Source organism: Macrobrachium nipponense, chromosome 1 (assembly GCF_015104395.2).
Source record: "Macrobrachium nipponense isolate FS-2020 chromosome 1, ASM1510439v2, whole genome shotgun sequence".
Classification (NCBI taxonomy): Eukaryota; Metazoa; Arthropoda; class Malacostraca; order Decapoda; family Palaemonidae; genus Macrobrachium; species Macrobrachium nipponense.
The window spans coordinates 77,274,643-77,299,642 of NC_087200.1; the positions used below are offsets into that span (position 1 = coordinate 77,274,643).

The 25,000-nt window shown below is 35.8% G+C and overlaps 1 protein-coding gene across 7 annotated transcripts in view; it reads right to left on the bottom strand.

The window, feature by feature from the left end:
- The window catches only part of LOC135219392 (tyrosine-protein phosphatase non-receptor type 4-like), a 523,112-nt gene that overhangs the window by 119,948 nt on the left and 378,164 nt on the right, over positions 1 to 25,000 (bottom strand). For all 7 annotated transcript variants that reach the window (XM_064256132.1, XM_064256131.1, XM_064256135.1 and 4 more), the window contains one exon: positions 1,783 to 1,951. In XM_064256132.1, coding sequence (XP_064112202.1) covers positions 1,783 to 1,951 — 169 coding nt within the window. The remainder of the gene's footprint in view (positions 1 to 1,782; positions 1,952 to 25,000) is intronic.

Sequence of the window (25,000 nt, forward strand, 5' to 3'; positions counted from 1 at the left end):
AAATAAATAAATAAATAAATAAATAAATAAATAAATAAATAAATAAATAAATATGTATATAATATATATATTGTGTGCGCGTCTCTGCAATGAAGCCATTAATAGATTAATCATGAATTACTTAACATAATGTGAAATTATACCAGTGGGGATTTTTCGATTGAAAACTACTCTGCACATTGGCTTTCTGGTTCTAATAAAAACTTGCCCTGCAGTGGGTACCTTTCATTAGTATTCTACACACACACACACACACACACACACACACACACACACAGATATATAAATTATTATATATATATATATATATATATATATATATATATATATATATATATATATATATATATATATATATGATAATCCTATGTGGCCCCCAATGAAAGATTTCTGGATCCGCCACTGCGTGACTCCCGTCGTTATAAAACAGTTTAGGGGGACATACTGTAATTATGCAGCTTTCGAATTCCTTTTGCATCTACAGGTCGCAAAATGACTCATGAATTAAATTCATTAGCTTGAGTATGAATTTCTCGACAAATGTTCGTTATATCCTGCTGAACTCTGTCTAGTTTATGGTGCGCACCTCTCCAGATGTTGCAATGTCGCAGCATGCAACGGCTCTTCACCAAAGATAGTGATTAACTGCTGTTTTAAGACGGAAATAGGATTATCCATGCATGCTGCTTCAATCCTGGAGCAAGACGGATTCTTCAATGAACTTTACAAGGAGACTTTCGATTTCTTCATTTGCCTTGGCGAAAATGTTATTTACGCTTTTGTTATAAATAAAACACACACACACACACACCAATGGCCACTGAAAGCTACCGTCTACCTGGCGTTATTAGCTATGCTGATGAGACCTTAAGATGCATATCACGACTGGATACCAAGAGATGTCACCCAAGGATACAAATGTGGGAAGAATTATACTTATCACTTAACGTATTCTCTAATTTTCACTTACCAGTTAATAACAACTTACATTCCTTCATCGTTTTGCCTGAAGTCCTAAATTCCGTTTAACATTTAACTTAATACTATGATTAAAGATCCCAACTAAGCAAGTGCTTAACATCCGGGGAACTACGATAAAATAAAAATTTTGGATCAAATACCCCATGAATTCAACCGGGCCCTATGTTGCCGCTTTACTCACAATACTAGGTTAGACAGAGCAGTGTCTTTACCAAATGTCATATGACATATATCAATAAACACAATGACCTTGTAAGGCCATCAATTCTCGAGTCAACAGGTAGATTTTAACACCATTAACAATATACACGAGTCCTTATTACTGACAAACAAACTTTCATATTGCAAAAGCCTCTGATAAGTAAAGATTAATCAACGCTTCATAAAACTAGGATACAAACAGAAGAAACTCAGTGACAATATGATCCTTAAAAAGGACAAATTCGTATTTTAACTTTGAACCTCCAAAGATGTTTTATGAAGCACTTTACCAGAACCACCTTCATCAACCAATGTTATCGTAGATCTGGCAACAGAACAAATACGTGAAAGCTTTACGTGGGAAGAGAATTATCCTTTAACTGAAGAATCCACCATATTTAATCCAGACAATTTATACCACAACACAGAAGAAGATCGAAACATTTCAATTTAACAATAAAAAAAGCCGGAAATAAAAAGCTTCCAAAAGCATTACCCCAAGGTCCGACTATGTGCACACCCCAGAGATTATGTACTACATACACACCCTACTTCCAGATACCGATGGACTTTTGTTTGTCTTAGATTCTCTTTCCTTACCTGGTGGTCAGGGGAAGGCGATGCCCCGACGTCACTCTCCACCGATGACGCCGACGAAGAGGTTGACGGAGGCGCTGGCGGGCCGCCACCCACCGACCTCCCAATGCCAATGCCATCCTCGGAGCACACACCCCGTTCGCCATCCTCCCGTTCAGAGTAGCCGTTCTCACTGGAAAGAAATTTCCTTTTTAGACATCATCATCATAAAAGAAATAATATGAAATTAATAATAGTGAGTTCAGACTTTATTATTCCTTCGCAGGACACCATTTCCCCCTGCAAATAATCAAGTTAGTAATTCATGTTTAGTTTACTTGGGGTCAAGAGAATCTCGAACAGTGCGTACCATGATACAAAAGTGCACGCAAGATATTTTTTCTTTGATTTTGAAAAGAATGGGAGAGCGTTCTTTTCCCGCTACGTCATAGACAAAATAGTCTGATATTTACATTATTTCTACACAGGAACAGGTAAAATAGCAATATCGGATTGTGAAATGGGGACACCTTTCTTTGTACAAATGCACTTTTGTTCTTTTTTTATGAGGTCATATTAAATAGATTAATACAGAATACAGTTTCAGACTGAAAAAATTCTGCAATGAACCCTCATTAATACAAAAATGATACACACACACACACGTGTGTATGTATATGTGTATATATATATATATATATGTGTGTGTGTGTGTGTGTGTGTGTGTGTGTGTGTGTGTCTCATATTAAATTATGATATATAGATTAGATGAGCAATGAATACCCGATACAAAAAATATATATACATTATGTTTGTTTCAACATTTAAGTTCAACGCTGAATAATCTCCGGGAGAAAACGATTGAAAAGGAAATCGGAGAAACGGAAATTTCCTCTCTCTCTCTCTCTCTCTCTCTCTCTCTCTCTCTCTCTCTCTCTCTCTCTCTCTCTCTCTCTCTCCAAAGAAACGATTCGGTCCAGTTTCAAGTTTCCAGATAATTGTGCATATTTTAATTTAAATACATATACTTATTCAAACAGTGAATTATGTGCCTAGTGATTAGCTGAATAAGGTGGGCCGCTGCAAGGAGAGAGGAGAAAAAAAAAAGAAAAAAAAGACATGGGGTAGGGACCATACGAGTGGCCGAGAACAGGGAGATCAATATCATATGTTAACATTAACTCCAAGGGGAAAAGGTGCCCGATGAAAAAAGTACACTACATACATAGTATATATATACATATATATATATATATATATATATATATATATATATATATATATATATATATATATATATATTTGTGTGTGTGTGCGCGGGCGCGCGCTTCCCTTGCTTTCACGTTCCAATGATACAAGGATATTCTGTATTCCAAAACAAGTAAATCTTCTATACTCGTACTAGGACATCTGACTTTATAAAGCATTTCATCATTGTCAATTCTACTACAAGACTTTGACAAACATTTAGGATAATGATTGTATTCCATTTGAAATTTGCAAAGACAAAATTATACCAGTAAGTTGAGAAAACACATATTCAGCATTAAATGATTTAAGTATCTGATATAGTAAGAGTATGCATACAAAGCTTTACTCAATTAGAACACGATGATCAACATATATCAATGTTACCTGAAGCAATAATATAATGGTTTTGGGACTATTAATACTGCCGGACGTTTGTTTATGAACAGAATATATACAATTTAGGCCGAAATTGAGAGTAAAAGGTTACAAAGGTGTAACAGTTGGAAAACCTCGCAGTTGCATTATGAAACAATTGTTAGAAAAGGGTGGAAAGAAAGAATATAAAAGGAGGTAGAGTACAAGAAATGGAAGAGGTTGCAGCTATGGGCCGAAGGGACGCTGCAAAGAACCTTAAGTAATCCCTACAGTCAGACGCTACGTGAGAAGTTTCTTTACAAGCCGGTAACACCTACTGCTCAGCCTGGCAGTCTACTTTAACAAGTATACCTGCATGAGTTAGTTTACCCAAAGGAGACAGTTTTTCATCAGAAAGTTCACACATACAATCCAGCTACGTTTATTCGGGAAAGCTTTACAAGTATGTCTGTGTGTAGCCTCCGTATGGACTCGGTAATGCTGCCTTTGTTTACGAGTGTTTTATGGACAACGTCAAGTCACTCTCGTCCAGTTACATGCAAAGACCACCTTTATCTGTGTATATATTTACCTAAAATACTGTCAACGTTGCTCCCTGTCGCTTACTTTCAAACCCAAGTATGAACATGCATGATTTAAAAACATACACGAACATTTTGACATCTGTGATGAATCTTTCATTCATTTACACAATGAACGACAAAACGCCATTTACTCTATTCACTAGGATTTGTATGTTTAATTACCATATAATTGTCAGAAGTACAGATGGTAAGGGACCAAAAGCCAAAATAAGGTCCGAGCAGAAGCGGGTATTGCTTATGAAATACTTTATATTAAAGTATTTGAGGATAACATCCGAAAAGCTAAAACAAACTAAATTGACAATAGGTAAAAGAAACTTGTAAAACTGGTAACCTGCACTTGCCGTTTTCCAAATAATATAAACGATAAATTATCTACTACTACCTTAGGACCATTTAATATGCTTAGACATGCCAAATGAATTGATTTCTGCATTAAGCTAACTTTTCTCGCAGCCCAATTTTAACGCTTAATAAATATTAGCTTGTAGATTTTATTTTCATTTCTTAGGGCCGTTGGTGTGTGTGTGTGTGTGTGTGTGTGTGTGTGTGTGTGTGTGTGTGTGTGTGTGTGTGTGTGTGTGAATAACATTCGTGGGTGTTTTTATTCTATGGTATTGGTTCGTTACCTTATTTTAAAAAATTGTGATAGGATTTTGTTTGAGATAATTGTACCTCCATACAGAAGCAACCTGTAATATTTTATGCCTAATGGCTTTGCATAAAAATCATTAAAAAATGAAAGGAAAACGATCACTAGAACATAATCCATAGGAAATAATGTCCATAATATTTGAGTAAGCCCTACAAGAATACAAAGAAAACGAATAAACCTTCCTACTGAAGAAAACGTGGATACTTAATGTTGCCATAACTAAACCAAATCTCACAATATTACCTTTCAAACTGTTAAGAGGCCCACGATCCCGTTTATAAAACAATAATTAAACAGAGTATTCAATCAACGGAATATGGCTACGATACACACGGAAGGATATTAATACCAAGAAAATAATGGGGCTATAGGGACGAAAATATTAGATAATATTATACAGTACATCTATCATAATTGCAACTCATACAAACTTAAAAGCATCAAAAACACGTTCTCACAATGCCAACCCCCACTTTAGCCTTCCCACTTTATCACAACAATACTTCACAATAATAAGTGTTTGGTGATTATTACTGAAATGGAAGTATCACTTAATAACAGAATTCATCACAGTATTCAACTGGAGGGTGACCGTGTAAAATACATATGATTACAACACAGGAATATTCCTATCATAAATTTCATTACAAAGGAAGACAAACGTAATAATGTGCAGGGAAAATCCTGTATTGAACAGTTCTCTCAATATGAGAGAGAGAGAGAGAGAGAGAGAGAGAGCTGATGACAAGGTAGTGAATATATATATATATATATATATATATATAATATATATATATATATATATATATACATACACATATATATGTGTGTGTGTGTGTGTGTTGCAACATGAGGTAGACATCAAAGAAGAACATCAGAACTGCCGATGCTACTTTCATTCTTAAACACTGAACTATAGTTTTAATATTAATGGGTAACTGGGAACACAAATTCCTTTCCCCTTCCTTTTGACCGTTTTGCTTGACTGACTGGAGTACCTGCGTTGCTACCTGTTGCCCCTGGTCATGGACATGAGCAGAGTAACTACCAAAGATTTCATTATATCTACTCAAAGCCATCTAGAATTCACACGAAAGTAACTTTAGCTTTTCATAGCAGCCTGGCTTCCCAATACTATATCTTTTGGCAGCTTTCGTCATCGGCAAATGTTTCATGACTTGGAAACTACTATGTAAATTTATGTCTATCTTCGGGGAATGAAAAGTCCCTAAAGTATTACTCGATATAGGGGGAATAAAGGCAATTTCAAAGTAATGAGTCAATATAGTTTATCCCTGAAGGCAAAAAGGGTATCGTATCCAACGACGCTAAAAATTGGGCTACTCAACAGAACGTCAATGTATTTATATTTTCGGCGAAGATGTTAACTTAATTTTCTTTTATGAATTAGCACCATATATTGAGTATGGATGTCTTTTACTTTACAAATTTACAAACTTAATCAGTGACCTCCCTAAAAACCCATTTTAGGATTTACTAAAACAAACGACTTGAACAAAAGCCCGTGTAATTTATAGCAAGACAATGACAGACTAGAGAACTATTAAGAATTCTCCTATAGAGACGAAAAACAGTTCCAAATCTACTAACAATTTAGATTTCTCATATGTCCATCGATTCCTCTGTGATCCTATGCACGGGTTACCATTTTCCTCACTTTCACAAATCGGATATGATTCCCGTGCTTCATCATTTGAATTCACATCTTTTGATTATTATTATTATTATTATTATTATTATTATTATTATTATTATTATTATTATTATTATTATTATTAACTTCGTAAACATATTTCAAAAGATTAGATTACACACACACACCACACACACACACCACACACACACACACACACATATATATATTATATATTATAATATATATATATATATAATATATATATCTATATATATATATATATATATGATATATATATATAACATTATCTCTTTGCAGGAAATAAAGAATTAATAACATAAAAGCAAAAACATGAGACGAAGTTTCTTCGGCGCAGTCGAGTTTTCTGTACACATATAATGCTGTATAAAATTATCAACTATGAGTCTATGACCGGCAGCTCGCCAGTAGCACACCAGATGCTGTAGAGTGCGGGTGCGTTCCATGGCTCCAGAGAGCGCTGCCAGATGCATGACCCACCCATGGCTAAATTTAATCTTGAGTAAAATAAAATCTAATGAAGCTGAAGGTTTGCAATATAGTATGTTTGATGATTGAAGGACGGATGATCAAAATAGTAATTTGCAGCCCCCTAGCCTCAGTAGTTTTTTTTTTAATCTGAGGGTGGACGGACAGACAGCAGCACAATAGTTTTCTATTACGGTAAACTAAAAAATTGACAAAACTCTTAGCATAACCTACCTAATGCAACAATATTATGGGATATTATTGGTCAGTCCTGTAATTCTGATGCGACATAATCCCAATCTATTCCTGTAACGGAAGTCCAAAGCCACAGTTGATCTACATTTGACCAAATCCATATGTAGAATACCACCACTCCCTCTCTATATTCTTTTGGGGAAAGCCACCCCCCACCCAGTCTAAAACCAAGTAAAACCAAATCAGATCCCAGGGATGATGAAAATCTACTGCTGCATTTCCTTTCAATTGTGTATACTCTAATAACCTAACAAAGCGTATTCCAACCTCCAGCTTAATTGGAACGCGTGCAAGATTTTCCCCTCACGCTTAAGTTGTAAACATTATATTCCTAATTTAACGTGAATTAAAACGTGCTAAAATCTACTGTCAAATGGATCCTTATTTCCCCAAAGAAAATTAAAACAAATACGCTATATTTTATTATAAAATATTTTTCTGTACAGTTTAACATGCACATAATTATTTTTTCTTTTTGACATTTTCATTCTGATAAATAAATAAGAAATGTCCTATCCTAAAATTCATGTGTCTTTAACTTAATATGAAACCTTTTTCAGACCTTTTGGGCTCATCCACAGACCTTTCCTACAACAAGAACAACAACAACAAATTAGTTTGTAGGCTTACTCCCCGAGCAAGCAAACATATCATTCTTAAACAAAGTAGGGAGGATCTCAACGAGGTATTCCTCACCCAAAACCCGTCACTCTTGGAGTGACCATTTTCCATATCTTCACAAGAATTTGACCAGTCACTTTGAAATACTCTGCTTTCACATTCACCTTTGATATATGACAATATATGTATCTCGACGGCATATCAGTTCGGTTCAATGTACAGAAAAGGTAACAATGACGCAAATATTACATAAGAATGACTTGCAAGCAATGAAATAAATTGTAAATCTATGCACTTTTTTTTTTTTTTTTTTTTTTTTTTTTTTGAGAGAGAGTGAAAACATCGTTCACCACCGACATGAAGAGAGAGCTGCATCATAACATTCTCATATTATACAATCCATTACTGCTCTCAAACCTCACTAAACGCGGTACCAGTTCAAAGGAATGACTCCAGGTCAAAAGACGCTATGAATGGACCAATTCAAGGCATATTAAACCCAGTTTAAAAAAAAAAAGGGGGTGGAGGGGGGAGGCTTTCATATAAATTCAATGAACCCAGAATAGAAATGTCTTGGTGTTGACACCCACGAGAGAGAGAACCTGAAAAATTTAGTTTTCTGCAGAAAGGAAAAGTCTCAATACACCATTAAGTCTTCAGCAAGTCGACTGTTCTAAAAATTAATTTCTTAATTTTAGTTCAATAGAACTGAAGAAATGATTTTATATACCAACAAGAAACAGTCGAATTTCTCACAGAATAATAAACTACATCAATACTAAAATGATTCACCATTTGAGTCATGAAAAGATCAGTAAGTGGGTCACTGTAAGACATTTTGTGCAATAAACATATAAACAAAATGGCGTCAAAATATCTTCGTATAGTAAGGTAAATTTTAAACTAAAAATAATGACTTAGAAAAGCAATTACACAAGGGATCAGTGACCGGTGAATACCAATCTCTCACATCAAAGTTTTAATATTAAAAAAAAAAAAACAAAATCACGCAAGCATTCAAAACAACGCCATCAAACAAATAATCAAAACAACACGCAATCTGCTAACGTTACTTTCCTACTTTCAACCACTGACGTAACACTTTAAATAAACAGCAAACAGAAAACGAGTGCATACAAAAATAGCAAAATTAAGCAGCTAAAGGAACATCGATATCAGCGGCCGGAACGAGGATGATAAATTCCTCCAGGAGAAAACATGGCGACCGCAACCAAACCAAGAGATATGATGATGAAGATGATGAGTCGTTAGAGCAAAGATGATGATACGCTTGGATAAGAAGCTGTAAATAAAATGCTTGGAAATACTGCCACCGACGATATGCTCTGTCACTGTATAATATATATGAAAGCTGTTTATGCTGGCATAATGAATAGAAGTGGACATACGAAAGTGCCGACGGCATTTTGCCATCCAGTCACTCTGCTGCGCTTTCCCTTGCTGAGGAGCAGCGATCCCTTCTTCTGAAGCACTGCACTGGCCACCACTCTTCCCAGTGTAAGACTCTCATCCTTTCTCTGTAACAGTAGTCTGTTCTCTTCGATCAGCACAGTCATTACCATACGTACATATTTGAGGTGAAAAAGTATTTCCTATTTCTCCCGCAGACAATACCAATTCTTTTCAGTTTTCTTGAAAAAGAAAACTATTAAGATGGCTTTGTTTGTCCGTCGGCACTTTTGCTTTCTGCCCTCAGATCTTAAAAACTACTGAGGCTACAAGGCTGCAAATTGGTATGTTGATCATTCCATCCTCCAATCATCAAAAATAACAAATAGCAGCCCTCTATCCTCAGTAGTTTTTATCTTATTTTAGGTTAGTTAGCCATGATCATGCGTCTGGCACCGGCAGAGGGACAAATAATACGGGCCACTACAGGGCCGTAGCTGAGAGTTTTGCTAATTAACCAATCACTAACGTAAAATAATTTATTTGTCAGTTTACAGGTTCCTTCTATAACTTTCTCCAGCGTCATGTGTGAGTTTTGAATAGATTTGTCTTGATTTTCTTCTTAAATGACAAAGATTTTGCACATTTTTGTTTTCGTTTAAGAGGAAACTTGCTGAATAATCATAATTCCATGTACTCAGAAGATCCTTATCATGTCATTTTTGGCTTCACCTAGGTTCCATGAATCACTTGCATCTACACGTGATTTGAGAGAGAGAGAGAAGAGAGAGAGAGAGAGAGAGAGAGAGAGAGAGAGAGAGAGAGAGAGAGAGACTTTCAGCACATCACCTCATATCATTCTCTAGCAATCAAAATACAACCGACATGCAACACTGATTTTATTTACATGGGAAACCTTAAAATCAAACAACTCCATGAAAATACCTGTCCCGTAGAAATTGGAGATATACCATTTGGAAGGGAAATAGTATAGTATATATATTATATATTATATATATATATATATATATATATATATATATATATATATATATATATATATATATATATATATATAGATATGCATATATTGATAGACAATGTAGGATGCGGCATGGGGGGGGGGAGGTTTCCCCCACAATCTTCAGTTATGCTTATGTTTTTAAATATCCTTCCTTGCAGCGCAGAAAACAAACATAAATAAATAAGACACAAACACTTAATTTACATATTGTCTCATGAAATGTTTACTGCAAGAATGGCATGCAATAGCTTATTGCATGCCATTATTGTCTTCATTTTTGCAAAATCCGACTTTATTCATTCTCTTTTGGCTTGGTGTTAACTGTAATAATCAAACAGTACATCTTTCAACCTGTTAGCTTCAGGAAAACAAACTGGTACTAAATAAACACGCGGTTCAGGAATCACCTCTAAATATTAACTATACTTTTTGACCAACGAAAGGAGTTACACCCGCAATGTGTCTCACGCAAAGCACACTTTAATAACGATACTAATGGTTTTTAGCCGAGTCGTTTCAGTCCAAGCTGCATTACTTGCTATCTTTCGTCTCATCCCACCGAGCAACATGTTAGGTTCTTGAACTATTTATTGTTGAGAAATGTGACTCAAAAGGACTTGCTAACTTAGGTGGTTGTTGTTGTTAAATAATAATAATAATAATAATAATAATAATAATAATAATAATAATAATAATAATAATAATAATAATAATAATAATAAAAACAATGACAATTAAAAGCCACAGTAGTTTTAAATTTTTTTTTCTACAATGCTAAAAATTACTAGGAGAAACTTTCGGATACTGCTCCGTATCCCTCTTCAGTCCTACTCATATCCGAAAGTCTCTCTTAGTAATTTTTAGCATTGTATAAAAATATATTTTCAACACTACTGTGGCTTTTCATTGTCAATATTATAGCCTCATTACGGAGGTTCCTTAGTTCAATGACAATAATAATAAGAAAACCCGAACGCCTGCGGGCTTTACAACGTAGATCCCCAGAGGTGGAAAACTGACCTATAATAATAATAATAATAATAATAATAATAATAATAATAATAATAATAATAATAATAATAATAATCAAGCTAGAGGTTATTTTCACTCAAGCCAATCAACATCGGTTTATAAAGCGAAAAAGTCAAGAATATATTGAAGAGTTCCTATCGCAAACGGACGATAAGCATATGTGTAAGACAATCAAGAAATATACTGTTAGGTCACGAGGCAAAGAGCAATAAAATCGATCAGCTGTCCACTTCGCCAGATTAATGATACCCAAGTATAAAACGCAATACAGGAATACACCGAGTAATGAGGCCCCACAGAATGACAACAAAGTGTTTGCTTACCATTACTAATGATAAGAGCACTTTTAAACAAATGGAATGTGATGTGCCCAAGTCAAACTATTAAGCTCTCTTAGGTTGTTATACATTGTTAATGTGGTTTAGCGTCGAGTACTAACTGCGTAGCTTTGCGCATGTGCCGTGACGTGAATCGCATGCAGAGGAAAATGTGTGATACCGGTATCACGAAAACGAGGCATTACGAGAGAGAGAGAGAGAGAGAGAGAGAGAGAGAGAGAGAGAGAGAGAGAGAGAGAGAGAGAGAGAGAGAGAGAGAGAGAGGCCGGAATAAATAACAGTAATAATCGATGACTAAGGGTTAAGGAATTAAAGTAAAATAATAATAATAATAATAATAATAATAATAATAATAATAATAATAATAATGATAACAACAACAGGTATGTGAAACAGCTTGCGTAAAATTTTTCAGCACAGGTGGCTAATGAATGATTCAGCAATTAACAGTAATGAAGTGTTAATAAGTATTCTTCTCTTTTTCTCTCGAGTCATCCCTTCGCAGGAGCTGAATATTAGTTGCATATTAACTAGTAGCAGTAGAAGTAGTGATATTAGCATTAGTATTCATGTAACGTAAATTATTATACATTATATATGAATTCCATGACGTGGCGATAAATTAAAACGCTGTTATATATTACGTCCCATTATGGAGACTGCAGTATGTTTTAAAAAATCGCTCTTAAAAAAAAACAGTTTCACAATTTTGTCGTTAGGACAACAAAATTTTATATAATATATAATATATACATATATGTATGTATGTATGTATGTATGTATGTATGTATGTATGTATGTATGTATGTATGTGTATGTGTATATATATATATATATACACATATATACACACACACGCACACACCCCTGCACCCTTTCGATTTACAAACCTCGTCAGTAGTCAGTATTATAGATCATGCAATAATATGTACATCTAGAATGTTTACATTTTTAATAGCTACTCATACTAATAATGCTACAAGGAAAGAATGCATAACAGACTCACCACCAATAATATTTCCGTGGTTACATGTAAATGGAGAGAGAGAGAGAGAGAGAGAGAGAGAGAGAGAGAGAGAGAGAGAGAGAGAGAGAGAGAGAGAGAGAATCTGAACTGACTTTTCCAATATGATCAGATAATAACAGCTCTCAGAGATGTAAATCCACGCCCAATTATTAACGCTACCAGTATAGCTTTTCGTATAAGGCAATGACACCTCTCTCTCTCTCTCTCTCTCTCTCTCTCTCTCTCTCTCTCTGTAGGTGTTTCTAGCGTGACAAAACGAACATGCATCATGTACATGCAACACATAAATAACATGTGTTCCTAAATCAACTTGTAGATTTGCTCGTTACTCCCAGCCAGCGTAGGGCACTGGAATGTCACGGAACGGATTCCCGTTCAGGACCCAAAAAGGAGGACAAATAATAATAATAATAATAAAAATAAATAAATAAAAAAACTCGGATTTAAAAAAAATTACAGATTGGGTAGGGGTGTTAAAGGATTGAGACCCGCTTCCTCAAAACACGCATTTCTTCTAATGAACAAATTGAGGCATGGTGTGTGTGTGTGTGTGTGTGTGTGTGTGTGTGTGTGTGTGTGTGTACTTATGTATATACGTACATAGTATATATAAATAAACATATACAACATATATATATCACATGCATATATATACTTACATATTATAAGCATATATATAAATATATACATTTATATGTATATGTATAACTGAATAGTAAAAATACACTCACACACATACATACATACACACACACACACACACACATATATATATATATATATATATGTGTGTGTGTGTGTGTGTGTGTGTGTATGTATATAAAATCACTTTTATCACTTCTTCCCCCTACAGATATTGCAGGAAACTAATTTCAAAAATGGTTACACCTCTTTCCACGTTTTTTCATAAATAGTGCCACCGTCGGTTTACAAATCTCAACTTTTGATTTTTAATAGGTTCCATCGGCTCATTCTCCGTAAGAGTTCGCGGAGCTCGCACAAACCGCTTTGCATCACCTATTCTGTAATTCAGCTGTTCACTCACCCCATTAATTTATGTGCCTAACACTTCTAGATATCCCACACTTAACCACTTTCATTCTTCGACACCTATAATACCTGGTTTCTATGAGCTCTCATGATCTTACTCTCGCCAGTACTCAGATGCTCAGTCACTTTCATTTGCAATTTCACTACGGTATCACCAACGAATGTTATCACACCCAAACTCCAACCGTTTACATTCCACTTACAATGCCTCCGCATGTCTCCCAAACTTGCAGCCTTATTTCCCATTGCTCACCGGATTTTTGTCAACACCAAAGCAATAAAAATTTCTAATAGTTAGAACCCCACAAATAAGGCACCCTTGTCTGAAATCAACCTTCACACAAAAACAAGCCACTCTCCTCTCTACATATTCTTACACATTGTTCACTTACTTCAAATATTTCAAATATAGTGTAATCCTTGGGAGCAATTCAATACCACACGTAGTCAACATTCCCAATGTCGTATCTAAATGTTATTTTACGTTTTCCTTAGGTTGATATACATTGAGTAGTTTTTTTTTCTTACTTTCAAACATTTCAGACAACCAACCATTCCGTAACACAGTTTATCAACACACCCGTGACCTAAACCCAGACTGTTCTTCCCCTCATTATGTCTTTTGTTAACTGTTTTACATTCACAATCAAACTTGGCATAAATCTTGTCAGAGAGACAAAGTAATGCCAAGTGGAAAAAGTTAAACTAAGAAAACACCTGATACAAACTATATCAATTAAATGTACAATCATGTGGTCCTAATAAGAAAAAGTTATGGCACTGCAAACGAAAAAACCAGACTCATTTCTCCATGTTTATCGAAGTCTCTTTATTTGGGCAAATTCTCATTTCAGAATACAACAAAATAATCCATGCACTGAAATTCAACAATAAAAACCTACTACGCTGATTTCCTACGGACACACAAACACGCACTTCTATTATCTCCATCCATAACCACAGGTTACAGTGGCATAGGTGGGTGGTGAGACACCCTGCATTTACGACTAGGATCATGTCCCCCATTCCAAAATTCTCGTTCGTAAGGGATGCTGTGGAACGGGAACTGTATCTAACATCACAACTGACCCTTAGAACAAAACTCAAAATGAACTCTTTGAAATAAAAGGCTAATTACTGGTTGAATTCATGTTGGTGTCTAAAAGATCTGTGCTGGTAAATCTTATACATATGCCATCCAGGCTGAGAGAGAGAGAGAGAGAGAGAGAGAGAGAGAGAGAGAGAGAGAGAGAGAGAGAGAGAGAGAGAGAGTACTTAATGTTTGGGTGGGGGAGAGGTTTGGGAAAAAAATTTGTCTTGCACCAAATACTAAATGTTTAATTTTCATTTTTTATTCTTAACCATTTTTACAAAGCAATGACGCTCAACCCTGTTACAGTTTATCTGATAAGCAAATACTTTCCAACACTTCCTTCAGACACTTGGCAGGCGGTTTCCTCTGCTCGGTGATAATGACTACGTTTGGAGGTAGGTAAAGACATCCTTTACGAGAACTAGACACAGTCTAAGCGACCATTACAAAACCACAACTACGGTAGTACGCCTTTTATATATCCTTTGTGCAGCTTTCTTCTTTCCCAGTGTCTTGGCTTTGAAAATTAACTGCGTTAAAGGAAGGAGAGAGGATTCACGAGAATGTAACGCTCCACACAATCATACATACATACCAATAATGTATACAAATACATTTATATGTATATACAATATATATATATAAACATATATATATATAAGATATAGATTATAATTATATATATATATATTATATATATATATATATATATATATATATATATACACACACACATTATTATTATGATGATGCTGGCCTCATTTCCTTTTCCTAACCCCAAATGATACGGGGTACCCTTTAACAGATGAGTCGACTCGTTGGGATCATCTGGGACTGAAGCACGAACCTTGAACACTGCTGTTCGCAAGCTCGCGAATGCATACACACAAACACATAAATATCCCCATATTCCTACGAGAGCGATTTGGTTCGCAATGAAGATAGAGGAATGCCTATAGTAGATTCACATCTACCGTGCATTTGACGTCTAGGCCAGTCCCTTACGACGCTCCTCATCGGCTGTTGATAAGCTAATCACAGGGCTGGAAACTCTCAGTCTCTCGAGAGAGTTCACATGGGCAAGATGTGTTCCACTTCTCCTGAAAGACGTATCCCTCAGGAGAAGTAGAATACACATCCTCCCCATGTGAACCCTCTCGAGAGACTGAGAGTTTCCAGCCCTGTGACTGGCTTATCAACAACCAATGATGAGCGTCGTAAGAGACGGGCCTAGACATCAAATGCACGGTTGATGTGAATCTACTACAGTAAAGTTGTAAAATCATGATCTTTTAAGTCTAACATCTCTCATTACGAAGATATCTAATCCCCAAACGTCATTCGCTGTGAAGCCTGAAACAGAAGCATACTTTTTATATTCTGTGTATTATCATACTTCCCTGGAAAAATAATTTCTCTAAAACCTGCTAACTGCCTGAGAGTGCATCAGTACTAAGAAACCTACTGAACAGTAGGAGTTGCCATTCTGATCATTTGGTCCTGATCCCTGGTCTGGGCGAAAGTACAGAACAAAGCCGCAGTCGAATGACAAAGAAACAGGCAAAACATCATCTGGGCAGGGCCTAGTAGCTACCCGTCTGGTAACAAGAAACCAAGAAGCGAAAGAAACTCTTCGGATTGGCCCGAGAACAAGAAAAACGAAGAAAAGGAAACGGCGAAGAGGAAATGACAAAGAGCAAAAACGAAGAAATCTCACGATTGATGATCTGAAATCAGCAGTTGACCCAAGTGGCAAGAAGGCAAAGCCCGGGGTGCACAAAACAGATAGTAGGTATTCCTCCTCGCCTTCAACCTCCTCCTTGATCCCCAAGTCACCTTGGGGCATCATTAAAGGTTTGTCACAAAACGGTCCATTTCCGAAGAGAATTAATTCGGCTTCAGGGGAAAATGGCTTGTTACCGCAATTGCTGGTTAGTTAACGGTTATCAGTGATTGCTCGCTGTCGCTTCCTCAGGAGGGGAAAACATGCGACTTCTTTTTTTCCAGTAAATCGATCGTGGAAAATCCATCTTCTTTCTAGTAATTAGAAGGCTTCCGAATACGCAGCGGCAATCTGTACGGGGTTCTAACATACGATTCCTTGTCCGTTATCTCAGTAAATTTTTACACATTGGTATGCAATACACACACACACACACACAGATTTACGTATATATACATACATATATATTATTATATATTATATATATATATTATATTATATACACACACACACACACACATACCATATATATATATACAATAAATATATATACATATATACATATATATACATATATATACATACATATATATACTATACATATATATATATATATATATATATATATATATATATATATATATATACACATACATACATACATATATATATATATATATATATATATATATATGTTTGTGTGTGTGTGTTCGTGTGCGTGTGTGTGTATAAAGTAAAAATTATGTCTATAACATCTAACCGTCAGTCAATTTACCAACTTTTCAAGCCAGCAAAACCAAATTTAAAGCTCTCTCAAAAATATTGTACACAAAGTACTATATACTCTAAACAAAGACAGACATTCGTCACACGTAAGAATGAAAGTATATTTGCTCATTCAAGGACGGAAAACAAACTATAACAAAAACTGACATTTAAAAAAAACTGTACTAAATTTCGTTAGAATTGAATAGTTTACATTGCATCCATTTAAATTCCACCATTTTCAAAGATGAAAACTTCACATAACTAGAACTTGACTTGATATGGTATAGAGAAGCGTTCCATCTCTTGAAGGGGAGTCAAGAACCGAAAAAGTTGGTTAAAGTATATTGCTTCACCCTATTATTGGAGCAGATGTCAGAACTGAAGTTTCTAATTAATGAATAACATTTTAGCACACAATCACATGTCCAGACACTAACAACGTACATAACTGTTAAAGCCAACATTTTCTTTAAAAAAAAAAAAAAAAAAAAAAAAAAAAAAAAAACTAGAGCAGTTCGAAAACATCATGCTGCAATAACGCTACTTGCTTTTTCTTCTTTCCCACCGTTATGCCTACATAAAGGGGTCGGTTGCCTGATGCGCCTTCGCCACTGCCTTCTATCAAAGGCATCATTCTCCACCAAAGCTCTTCTCTCCATATCTTCCTTCACTTTATCTCGTCATCTACTTCTCAGTCTCCCTCTCGATCTTCTTCCTCTAACAGGTTCCTCCCAAGCCCGCTTCACTCCCTCCTCGTCATCCATCCTCAACACATGCCCATACCACCTCAATCGGGACACTCTTATCACCTCTGTAATCTTTACTAAGCCTGCCCTTCTTCTTATTTCATCAGTTTCCAATCTCTCATGCAGCAATATTTCCATAATCCACCTCAGCATTCTCATCTCTGTTCTCTCAAGCTTTACTTCCTCTTTTCTTCTTAGAGCCCACGTTTCTGCTCCATACATTAACACTGGTCTTATCACTGTTATATATCTTGATTTTTAGTTTGATTGGCATCTTATCACATAACACTCCAGCAACCTCTCTCCACTTCCCCCATGCAGCTTATATCCTACTGTCAGCTTCAGCCTCACATCCTCCCTCTTGGCTTAAAGTAGATCCTCAAGTATTTAAACTTTTGTCTGTTTTATAATAGAGCCTCTTCTTTCTTGTATTACTATTCTTTCTCTATCTTCCCTACTGCTAAGCAATACCTCTGTTTTATTCACATTCATCTTTAAGCCACCCCTCTCTAAAGACTCCTGCCATTCTCAAACCTTTCTCTGTAGGTCCTCCACATTTTCAACAGTAATCACCAGATCACTGGCGTACAACTCCCACAGCTCTTCATTTCCTGATCTCTTCACTCAATACATCCATGACCAGCACAAACACAAATGGGCTTAATGCTGACCCCCTGGTGTAATCCAACACTAACTTCAAAGTTTTCTGTTTTCCCAACTGCAGTTACCACTTTTGTTCTCGTTCTTTTATATATCATCTTGACCAGCCTAACCAACTTTTTCTGGGATTTTCCTTTTCCTTAAACACCAAAACATCACTTCTCTTGGGATTTTGTTGTATGCTTTCTCTAGGTCTATAAATGCACAATAGAGCTCCTGGTTTCCCTCTAGCCTCTTTTCCTGTAGTTGGCACCCACTGTCCCTCTTCCTCGTATGAATCCATACTGCTGTTTCCCGATCTCTACAATCTCTCTTAATCCCTCATTCAGTATTCTCTCTAAAACTTTCAGCCCATGCTTTGTTAGTTAATTCCCCTGTAGTCACTTGCTAAACCTGCATTAAAATACTTCACAAAGTAGCAGTGGTATCAAAGGCAAATGACCAATGATGAATTCTGTAGAACACTCCAACAAAATATGCCAACTTTACATTCATGACAAAGGACTGTGGTCAGTAAAATTGTATGTGGTACACCTGACTGAAGCAGGGGACCGAAAGAGAGATGTATATCATCTAACACCAGAGGATATTAAAACTGCAATTTCACGAATTTTCACCAATCATAAAACGAAAAAACAACCTCGTCGCTACAATCTTTTGAATTTGTAAATCAATACACAAGTAATAAATCAAAATCCTCTATTCACGCTTGGTCTATAGAACAAACATTCAAACATCAGTAAACTGGTCGACAGTCATCCTCACTCTATCTTCCCTACCTTAAAACGCATCTGAAAATGTTAACTAAACACTTGTCCTTCTCCAGCCAGGTAGTGATTACCTCGTATCATCAACACTGGAGATATTAAAACTGACTTTAACAAGTAAAAATTCGCCGAAGAAATCAATTTTTCTGTATAAAACCACCCACTGACCGGCAGCTCTTTAGTTACTCACCAGATGTGGTTGAGCTAGGGTGAGTCGCTTGACTTCGGGAAGCGCTGCCAGATGCATTAGCCATGGATAACTTTAACCTTAAATATGATAAAAACTGCTGAGGCTAGAGAGTTGCAATTTGGTATGCTTCATGACTGGAGGGTGGATGATCAAAATAGCAATTTACAACCCTCTAAACTCAATAGGTTTTTTTTTTAGATCTGTGGTTGGACAGAATAGTGTGGAAGGATGGATGGACAGACAAATCCGGCGCAACATTTTTCTTTTACAGAAAAATGAAAATAACTTTTAACCTGCTAATTAAATGACTGATTTGTTAAACTTGACGTCTCAACGACTATGATTACAGACCCTGGAAATATGTTTTTAGTTGTAAATGATTTGGATAAAGTGTGAATGGAATGGAATAGAATATAAAACATAGGCCAAACACCAAACGCTGGGACCTATCAGGTCCTATAGCACTGATATGTTAAAGACAGTCGCTCACTCTACGCATATTCTGTTAATACTTGTAAAACTTACATTTAAAAATATCCGTAAAATCATACATCAAAATGATAAAGTTTGCAACACATTAAGTCCTCTAAAAACCTCGGAAGGCTAGTAGTTACCCTACCCACCTTGGCACAAGGCTCAGTCAGTAGGTTGAAGGATTACCATGTTTGCTACCAGAGTGATTTTGAGCTATACCAAACTTTTTTTTTTTCGATGAGAACTATGTATAAGGAACAAGCCCAAGAGGCCATTGACTTGAAATTCAATCTTCCAAAGAATATGTTGGTTTCAACCTCCCACCACAGACCCCAAACTGCAGCAATAACTGATCATGATATAGAGCCAGTAATTTTTTGATCGCTCTCGGGGAGACGCGAACTCATGACACATAGCCAACAATTTTTCCACCACCAAGGGGGAGGCGGAACTTCATGACGCAGAGCCAGCAATTTTTTCAAAGCCCTGGGGGAGGCACGAACTCATGATATCTGAGTGCCATGCCAACACACTAACCACTATACCAGCGACCAACATATACAATCAGTCAAATGATTATGACATTACAAATACATCTTACATTTTCTGAATATCATCACACATCTCATTTATTCAAATTTCCTCTTTCGAATACATTTTGACAAATAGTTCACGTATATTGAGGTAGAAAATTTGAAGTCCTCAAGCTAACTGTCCATCATACACGAAAAAAAAAGTGTAACAATAAAGACATTCACAAATTCAGCTCTTTTCTCGATAATGAACGTTTTGATGACAGAAATAAGCAAACAAAGTATTCTTACTCACAGTCACCAACCATAACCAATATAGCGAAAATATTGATAAACACCATAATTTCATAAATGGATCAGTATCCCTTAGTAATATATATATGTATCCCTTAGTATATATATATGTATAATGTATATATATAAATATATATATATGTATAATATATATATATATATATATAGATAGATTATATATATAATATATATACATAAAGATCTATAAATATACACACACACACACACACACACACACACACATATATATTATATATATATATATATATATATATATATATTATATATGTGTGTGTGTATTCATGTATATATACTTCACATTATTTGCATTTGGATCTCAGGTGTAGAGACAAGCGAATCCAAAAAGTGTGAAGAATTCGATGACGTTAAGATGGCACTGTGACCATTACAACTGCATACGTATCTGGCAAAATGTAACCAGTAGATTATTATATATATATATATAGTATATATATATATATATATATATATATATATATATATATATATATATATAAATTTCATCTATTTGTCGTTTGATTTAAAAGGCGTTCAACAAAGAGTACTAAGCATTCCAGTTCTCAGAAAGCCTCATAGGAATGAAGTTGGGAGCCAGGTACCTTTCCCTACCTGGCTGCAATCCATCACAGGGCCACCACCCACAACCATCCCCCAAAACAGTAAATAATTCGCTGTTCAAATAAACAAAGCCTTGATGGATTTTCCTGGAAAAGAGGCCAAGTGGTTTCTCGCCGTGGGATTAGATTTGAGTCTCTATTGTTAACGACGCAAGGTATAACACACACACACACATATGTATTTATATTTGTCATAACCCACCTGACCTCTTGAGTTCTCTGTCCTCATTTAGGCAACACATGAAAAACCCCTAATGCCTATGTTAAGATTCAAACCCAAAAGCTATACACAAATATATATAACTATATATTATATATATATATATATGTGTGTGTGTGTGTGTGTGTGTGTGTGTGTGTGTGTGTGTGTGTGTGTGTGTGTGTGTGTGTATATGTATGTATGTATGTATATAATTAAACACTTGGTGTAAATCCTGACTGAGGCAGGGTTATAATATCTACTTTTGCCAATAAGGAGACAGTAAAAAACGCTGTTGTACTGACCCTCTGGCATATTTATTTTTTTAGTTATCAAGAAGAATGAATACTCTGACCAGTTAATTCTTTATATCTACATCTTCTATAGAACTGGAACAGAGCGGTAGAAAATATGGTCGAGGGACAATGCCAACGTTTGCACTGACACTTCAGCTTCTATATATAGTTAATTTCTATATATATCAGTCCTCTAAAACATTTCTTAGATATAATGACAAAGTCGGACAGTTGTTTTTTTTTATCTGTCCATGCATCAACTGTCATTGTGATTAATATATACATACATACATACATACATACATACATATATATATATATAGATATATATATATATATATATATATATATATATATATATATATAATATTATTATATATATATAATATATATATATATACATATATATATATATACGTATATATATAATCCTTTACAAAAAACACCGTTTACAATTTATTACGTAAGATGATCAACACGAGAGAGAGAGAGAGAGAGAGAGAGAGAGAGAGACATCACGGTGAGATGTCCGGGGTACAACAAAGACATGAATCCTGAACGATGCCCATATTTAGTGAGGATTCGTCTCGCGAAATTACCCGACCTCGTAATTGGTATCATCCAAGAAAAAAAAAAAAGAAGAAAAAGATGCTTCCTCTATAAGCTCGGTTAACCACTTAGAGAGTGAGACAGAGAAAAGTCGAGGAGGAGGAGGAGGAGGAGGAGGAGGAGGAGAAAGGGCAGAGAGAGGCTGTTCATTGAAACTCTGCAATGAATCTCAACCCCGGGGCTCTCGCCTTGAACTCCCCCCAAGGGTCAATCCCAGGCCAAGCGTGGGAGCGGGGAGCCATGGGAAGTTTCGCCCCAAGTAATACTCGAAAGTAGTAGTCGCAGTAGTAAGGAGTTTTCATCCAATACTCATTTTCATTTTCTTACTTCAAGTAGGCGAGTATCTGTTTCGTCCCTTCCACTTCTGCCCAAAACGACAGTCAGGTTACCTTCGCGGGATGTTACTTCCATAACTGCTCCCAAACAGTACCAATGATCAACGTCATTATCAACTCGCTTACCTATTTCAGAGCTTGCAAAAAACCTGAACAAAACAGTCATACACAGAGGTGGCAGTGCAATATCACAGATGATATATATCGTCTTATTCCCGTTTTCTTTCATGAATAGGATGAGGTTCCAACTCCCTGCAGAGAACGCAGGTTCTTCTCCAACACCTGGCGACGACACACCCTCCAATCTCCACCTTTTTTTCTCAGCAAGACGATTCAGTCTGTATTAAAAATATAAATTGACTTTTTTTCCAATAAGGTGCTTGCTTCTTGAGTAGAAGGCAAGACAGGTTAGATTCTGGAAAAATTGTGTGTAAAACATTATATATATATTCTCTATATATATATATATATATAATTTTTCTTTTATTATATATATATATATATATATATATATATATATATATATATATATCAAAATTTAACCCATCATCTAACTGCTAAATCCAAGGAGATCACAAGCAGAAATCTCCCCATATGTATGGTCAAGAAATCAGTCACTGACTGGGACTCTGGTGACAGTGAGACGTGCTCAATAGGCAATGCTACTTCGGGAAGCTGAGAGGGTTGTGAACACCTTGGACGAACCTTTAAACGGCGGGTGAGTCTTTCCACTTATATTAATGGCAATCACTCTTCTACTTCTATGGGATTCTGGGAAATGAAACAACTGTGTTCTTGGTACTCTTCCCGGTGTGAAAATTACTAAATGGTCAGGAGTATAAGTTTGCAACCCAATACCCACAACCCAATACCCATGATGAAAGTGTATGTGAAACCACAACGCTGATAAGCCTTCTTTGAGGGTGTATATAAGAAGTGATTAACTTTGTGGAAGTTTTTTGCTCATGGGGCTCATCGATGATTCAAGAGTCAATTTGTGCGTGGCAGAAGCTTCTTATGTTGTTTTTCTCTGCGGACATCCCGTTAGGAGAAGCAGCTTAATGGTGAAAAATAAAGTGATGATGTTCAATTGTAGTTAACTTGTTCAAAAACAGCATCTTCAACTTGAGCATTTCAAATGGAAATGTAATACTTCTTAACTCTTCCGTGTGTGTGTGTGTGCGTGTGTATGTGTCAGAAAGTGTACAGTATCTATAACAATAGATGAATTTACAAATTCAATGCGACGTATATTTCGTGGTGTTGTCCTAGCCAACGGTCACAATTTGTCCAGATTTATGAGCACAGTGTAATAAGTGACTGATAGAGGCATTATATAACTTGAAAAAATAAACCTCAGTCAACCAATTGAGACAGGTTCATTACTGGAGCGTCTACTGTACCACTACTGGGAAGAGTATGCAGCATCATTAGTTCATCTGGGGATTTTTCCAGTATTTTAATGGATCAGAATCAATAGCAATAGCAAGAAAATAAACACGCTGACGGGGATGGTAAAAAAAAAAATCCATAAAAACGGCTCAAGATAGATGTTATTACTGATGATGATGCCCGGAGGATAAGTACTTTCCTTTAATAGCATCTTCTAAAATAATTCTTGGTCATACTTAACCTTGGCATTATAGAATAAAAAAGAAAGACCAACTCCCGCTCCTCTCGTTCACAATGTTTGGACTTTTCACTACCAATAAAGGAACTAAAGCTTTAGAATGATCCACAATTACACCTTAAAAGTATAGTTACAGCCTCAGGAGACTGGAAAAACTGTTTCACAGTTCTACAGTGATAGGCTGTGTGGCATCAAGATTCTCGGCAAAGAGAGCAGTAGGCACTAACCAGGGAATAACGATACAATATGGATACATCTTGAATAGGACTTTCTGATGAAATTTAAGAATGAAAAAAAAGCAATAATTCCGCAATTGTCTACGCATCTAAACTTTAATCAAGAGACACCTTCACTTAAAGCAACTTCAAGTGAATGATGACCTCAGTCTATGTTGCAAATATCCATAAAGGAGTTCAATACCACCAATGAAAGAAAAAATCTCAATAAACATTGTAGCGTTGCATATTGTACTTTGCTATTGCAATGGAAATATTCAACTTG